Source organism: Gymnodraco acuticeps, unplaced genomic scaffold (assembly GCF_902827175.1).
Source record: "Gymnodraco acuticeps unplaced genomic scaffold, fGymAcu1.1, whole genome shotgun sequence".
NCBI lineage: Eukaryota > Metazoa > Chordata > Actinopteri > Perciformes > Bathydraconidae > Gymnodraco > Gymnodraco acuticeps.
Window position 1 is genome coordinate 2150807 of NW_022991003.1, and position 6576 is coordinate 2157382.

At 40.9% G+C, this 6576-nt stretch overlaps 1 protein-coding gene across 1 annotated transcript; it reads right to left on the minus strand.

The window, feature by feature from the left end:
* Positions 1 to 2897: 2897 nt before the first annotated feature.
* Positions 2898 to 4853, minus strand: LOC117559400 (cyclin-dependent kinase inhibitor 1C-like). Its single transcript, XM_034236158.1, has 3 exons — positions 4163 to 4853; positions 3891 to 4008; positions 2898 to 3435 (listed from the first exon to the last, which is right to left on the minus strand). The coding sequence occupies exons 1-2, from the start codon at positions 4686 to 4688 to the stop codon at positions 3893 to 3895; spliced, it is 642 nt and encodes a 213-aa protein (XP_034092049.1). The 5' UTR covers positions 4689 to 4853; the 3' UTR covers positions 2898 to 3435; positions 3891 to 3892.
* Positions 4854 to 6576: the final 1723 nt, after the last annotated feature.

Below are 6576 nucleotides of genomic sequence, written 5' to 3' on the forward strand. Positions count from 1 at the left end.
ACACACTCAGACCTTCATTCGTTGCGCTAAAGGTAAAAAAAAAAAGAAGGTTTTTTTTGGTGAGGGGGGTAAAGAGGGTCAGGGAGCTTTAACTCGTTGACAAAGCCTCATTTGCAGGTCAATGCGATGGCACACTCGCTCTCCTCTCCATCCAGCTCGCCTTTGTTCCCTGTCGCCTGCGCCGATGCCAGATGGTCATGGAAAATGCTAATTCCCCTTGGCTGATTTTCCTCTTTTCTATATTTAATTGCAGCCTTTGCAGACTGTCCCATTAAGTGTGTGTGTTTTGAGAGGAAAATGCGATTTAAGGGTTTTATTTTCTCTGATATTCTGTTTTCAGCTGTTACATTTGCCTGAAGCCTTAGAGCCACCGTGTATTTCAAAGTGGCTGCATCGCAATATTTTTCTACGTCAGACTCATAAAGGAGACATTTTTTTTGGAAGAACCAGTGACGTATTTGACTGAGAAATTACGTTTTTTTTTTGTTGGTATTGAATGTTATTAATTACTCTACTAAAGTTAGATTAAACAGACTCTGCAGAGGCACAGACATGAGACGTATTGCAGTGTTTGAATTGGATTCATCTTAAAGATCGACCATATTGGTTTATTTACGTCACTCATAACGTCTTCATTTATTAACAACGATCGAATAGACTCGTATTTATTTCAAATACACCTTTATACATGAGTATGTAACTATGTATATTGTAAATAGGCTATACAATGGATATTGATGTATTCGTTTCTTTTTGGCAATCACATTTTTTATTATTGGTTTCAAATAAATGCTACAATAAAAGAGGTCTGTTTTTTTTATTATTTTGAAAATTGAATGTTTTATAAATCTTGTTAAACATTTAATTTCGATCTAATTAAAATAAAGGTAGTCCAGTTGCTTTTAATGAAAAACAAACGTTGCTTTTGTTAAAGCCTATTATTGATTCCTCACATTCATCTCTTATTTGCAAGGTGATCACAGAATGTACTTAATTTGTACTTTGTCAATACATAACTCATAAGAAAATATATAACACAGTATTTTGGTATGATTTAATTAACTGATTGAAGCTAATAACATTTGAGGATTTGACACAAATGTAACAGTGTTTATGAGCTAAAGGTCAGATGAGAGACTGAAGAGCTCATGAAGCAGATTCCCTCTCCTGCAGCAGCTGGTTGTTTCATTATATTCTCTAGCAGTGGGTTTGCTAATGAGCTCTGTATGTTAGCTGTCATCTCTTTCCTTTATGAGCATCATATATACAGCAGGACTGAATTAAGATATCATTCTCTAAGGAGCTACATTTAAACTGTTTAAATCCATCTGGTCACAAAAGTCAAGGCCTTGGATAGAAGCTCATATTCTGTTGCCATCTCACTTATAATGCATGGACAGTCTGATGAAAATAATGTAAAATACATCGATTTGTTTAATTCCTGCAAAGGGAAGATCACTCCAATAATTGCAGGCCTTAACCTATGACCCCTCTTGTATTTGCCAGAATTCAATACCTTTTTTAGAAACCGAATGCGACTTAAACTTCTATTTATTGGGACACATTTGATATAGTTGCACAGCTGTAGAGACAAATAAAGAAAGATGACCCCTTTAACTCTGAGTGGGGACTTGAGCCCTTGAATGTGTCCAGTCTCCAACATAGAAGGGACTTCATTAAAGTAACACATGAACAGCTGTTGTCTTTAACATGTAAACTATTGAGATTTTAAAACTACACTGAATGGCCTCGCAGCTCCCCGTGGGCATATGGGCGTTAATTAGCTGGATATAGCCATAGATTAATTATAATATTTTTTACGTCTATTCGTATCAATAGAGCAGCCAGACAAAGTGTCTTTTGTTCTCTGATGCAGGACATTCTGCGGCTGACTGAATGGGTCTTGGCTATGTCTACATGGATTTGCCATATGGCAACAAAAAGGAAAGAATGGAGCCAGAGAGGGCTTTGTGTTGGGAATCAGAACAAGCCCGTCAGAGCTTATGGCTGCATGGAAGCTGACAAAGTCACTCTGGCCATCAAAAGTCTCCATTTTCATCAAAACATTAGTGTCAGATAGTCAAAGCTATTCAAACGAAGGGAGAACTTGAGGGAAATTATGAAATGTGCCTTTGTTTTTATCAGGCACTGCAGGCCCAGTGCGCATCCACACACACACACACACACACACACACACTGCTGCATTTGGCTTCTTTCAATTAAGGGTAAACTTGCAAGTATGACCTGGTGAATGGTTTGTTTCAATAGGACAATTACAAAGACTAGTAGTTTTCTTTTTCCAGCTCTAGCAGGTGGCCTCCACGCCCGGTGTATCCACGGCGGAGTAAACAGTGTATATGAGTGGGTCTTTAGAGTGGAGTGCGGGTGGATGTGGGGGTGTCTTCGTGGCGGACAAAGCGGGGATCCAAAGGCAGCTGCTGCTTCTTTAGAGAAGGCGAAAGGGCCTTTAAATCCCAGCCTATATCCCGCAGCTGCCATGCGGCCCAGAGCTGCACGTCTCAATGCGTTTTCCCCCCGCAAGGTGTACTGCAGCCCAATGCAGACAGATACAGCCGGAGCTCCGAGAACAGAAATATACCTGCAACCCTGGGGAGGAGCAGAGACATGGACGTGTGCCATAACACTGCCTGGATTCTCGGTGTTGTGTAATGGGATTTTTTGCAGTTAAATAGAATGAATCATCTTTAAAAAGGCAGGTCTATTATAACTCTTAATGGAAATAAGACTAGCATTCAATAAATGCACAATGAAGCTATTTCTAAATGTAGATCACGAGGCAGAAACCAGACAATATAAATGTCTCTTTTTCTCAGCTTCAAGATATAGGCTAGTACGCCGAACTAAATAAAATGGACAAAAATGCACCAACAAATGTGTTTAAAGTTGAAGTGAAAAATATTTTTATTCTTATCTTTTACAAGACATAATTAGGGCACTTGTACGAAAACAAAAAACGGCTCAGAAACACAAAGAAATAAATTAGAATAGTCTTAATAATAAACATTAACAGAAAAATAAACAGTTATAGGCTGTTGTCTCTATAAAGCTGTACACTTTTGGCCAGTGTAGACAATTATTTTTTAAGTAATTTAGGATTGCACAGATGTTAAAACATTTAACACTGTCGAGTGGCTGTATGCAAAAGCAACATGAATGCTACAATTGGACTGGATAGAAGTCATTCAGTGAAATGTCCTCTTTTTCCTCTCCCTCTCCAAACCGTTCAGTCCTGAGAGTCTATGCCCGGGTTTGGTGTCGCTCCGCCGGGCGCACCGAGCCGGAGCAGCCGGTCGGATATGCGGCTCCTTTCTCCCGCAAACCGTCCGCTGTTTTCTCCTCTCCAGCGTTTAAGTAGAGGGGGAAAACATTCCCATCTTGATCCTCAAAAATGTGCAGGCAAGTAGTGCAAAACGCCTGAGGAAAGGAAACAAAAACACGGTAAGTTTTCTGAGTATTTCGCAGCAGTCATTCCGAGTAAAGACGCCAGTCAGCTTTTTGAGGAAACAGGAGAAGTAAGCAGGCGTCACCCTTTAGCCGAGACTTTTCCCGCCATATCGTGACGCACATCCCCCTCCCCCAACCTCTGGTGTTACTACAGCTACTACTATCACTACTACTGCGATTTCACCACCGCAACTCTCCCCACCCCCCTCCCAGATAAGACTGCCTGGGCTTTTTCTCGCTCACGTAATCATTTTTAATCAATGCAGGAAAAAAACAGATATAATTTATTTAAAAGGCAGCTATCCGGTTCAACACGACTCTTGATAATAAACGGTTTGATAACCCGAGGTGTAACAAAACAGAAATGATATAAAACAAGATTTGTCGATTTGAACAGTTTAGAAAAACATGAGAGATCTTCTTACCTTCAACGGATTCTCTTTCGGGGTGTTTGTTCCACAGAGATAGGAGACTTGGAGTGGTGGCAAGCGCTCATTTCACTTGTCTTTTTATCAGCAGACCTTTTTCGTTTCACGAAGAACTCTGAGGAAACGAAAATATATATATAAATACACATGAATCCACTAGAGCTGAAATTACGCACGGAGCAGACAGGCAGGGGAAAGTACGGGGTTTAGCCATGAAAACGAAAAGCATAAACATATTATAAAAGAGATGTATTTATTTGTATATTTACCTGTGATGTGTGTGTTGTTGTCAGTGGCGGTTGTGCTCTTCCGTCTGACACACTGTCTGTGCGCCGGCCTCCCTGAGTTGAGCTTGTCTGTGCGGTTCTCCTGGTTGACCTCCACCGGACACGGAGTGCTGCTCTCAGGAACAGCCAAGCGCTCCAGTACATCCATATTATCAGGGCTTTCCGGGAGAACAGAGTCCAAAGAGGGCCTCTTCTTCACGGGTGTCTCGGGCACCCTGGTCCTGTCGTTCTGCACAGAGTCCTGAACAAACACCGGGGTCTTTTCCACGGACACCTCTTCCCACTCGTAATCCCCTTCCAGCGGGGCGTTGGCCTCGAAATTAAAGTTCCATCTCTGCTGGTCCCGTTCATAAATCTCCCGCAGCTTGCTTTTCGTCTCCGTTTCTAGTTCTTCGTGGTCCGCCGGTCCGAACAGGTTGCGGCACACGGTTGTGCGCCTGTAGAGGGGGAAGGTCCTCCTGGCCACCAGCCTCTCCAGCGCGCTTATCGATAACTGGACGTTAGACATCTCCAAAATCTTTCCAAAAAAAAACCAAAACCCAAAATAAGAGGCCCTATTTGGCTGTTGGATCCCTGATGAGACAGTATCAGGTGTTGTTGTTGTCGTGCCGAAAATGTGTTTATTTCTCCTCTCTCGTACGACTCTCTCCACCACGTAGTTCAGTTTAAATGTACCTTCTCAGTAAGATGTTGGGTATATAACCTCAGAACAACTCCTCTGTCAGAGCAGCCACCTCAGGAGACGTTCTCATTGGTTGCCTTAATAAGTCCAACCCTCTCCAAAAACACGCACAACCCCCACCCTGATTTCCCATCGGCCACTGGTGCCCATTTGGCTGTGCGTCTTGCGGAGCGCAGCGTTTTGATCTCACGGAGCGTCAACCCTTTCGATAACACTCTGCAGACTTTCCCAGTGTCAGGCTGGTGATATAGCTGCGTTTTCTGATCGGATTTGCGTGCATAACCAAGCAGCTGGTTGTGCGTCTATTATCGGACTTAATTTTGTTTCCTTCTTCCTCACAATGGCTGCTGTGTTCGATAATGGACTAACATCGATCGTTTCATGTTACACGAAAGCACCAAATGGTTGTTGAACCATTTTTCAAATCTAATTCAGTATTTGTTTTCTCCAATATAATAATGAGAAACAACTGTTTATGAAAATGTAACCTTGCTGGTTAAATTCTCTGTCCGATGTTTGACCCCTTAAAGTTGATCGATATAGTACACGCACCCTCGTATCTCAATACTCCCTTTTTTTCTCTCTCACCACAATAACAATGTGAGCTCTTCGGGTCATACAACGTCTTCACTGAGCCGTGTGCACTGAGAGCTGCTTTGGTTTTACGCACGTGAGCAAAGTAAACAACATTAAAGAGCCAAGGCAAGGTCACAGATACAAACAAGTTTTGAGCTCAGCTGAGCAGCTTTAAACTATTTAACAAAAGCTGTAATCATGTCAAGTAGTAAATTACAACTGCAAGACATGGCATATTACACTAAATTAACACATGTATTCAGTTTCAGTGGAAAAGTAAGGATATCCACAAAGTTATAAATCACTGCAGCCATGACACAATCAGGCTGTCACCACTAATGTGTGTGCACGCGATAGGATAATTACTGGTTAGATATGGTGGAATATATTATTGGTCATGCATGCATCATTACTGAGTATCTACATTACGTTGATTGAGGGTTAAAATATAACTGTCCTTACATCAGAACAATGCCATTAATAACTTTGAGTGCATAATGTCTGCAGTCTGTTGTACTCAGAACTCAGACAGGCAAGGCCTTGGGAGTGAATAACAGGTACACAGTGACCCTCAGTGGTTCAAATGTGGTACTGCACCATGACCTTGTTCAAAGATAGATACATTATTATCCATCCCAAAATGGTAACATTATTTGTCACAGCAGCAGTATTGTCAAACATTACACATGAGTTAAACATATAGGATATAATAAGATACAAATATAATACAAATAGAAAGTTAACATTAACAGCAAATTATATGCAAGTTCACAGACGAAAATACATATATCACTAGAGTATCACAATAATACACAAAACAAAACAAGTGTGCAAAGTTAATAATTTAAAGGCAGCAATTTATATGCTACAACCCCCCATATCAAAGCATATATTTGTATAAGTCAAGAGTAGCAGATAATTTAATATTTGTATATTAATACCTTTTATGTCTTACGTCTACATTATGGTGCGTTTTTTGAGGAGCCTGGAGTTTTCCCTTTCTAGCTATAGCTATTGTGCATTAGACAATAAGGCCTCTAAATCTTTAAATGGTTCTGTAGAAACGTGTGTTTTGTATATTCAAATGGAAATATATTGGTCATGATGTAAAAATGATTGCTGTAAACGCTGTGGCTGT

Coding starts and splice junctions, on each gene's coding strand:
- LOC117559400 (XM_034236158.1), bottom strand. CDS start 4,688: ATGTCTAACGTCCAGTTATCGATAAGCGCGCTGGAGAGGCTGGTGGCC. Junction 4,009..4,162: donor CAACAACACACACATCACAG/GTAAATATACAA, acceptor TCGTTTCCTCAG/AGTTCTTCGTGAAACGAAAA.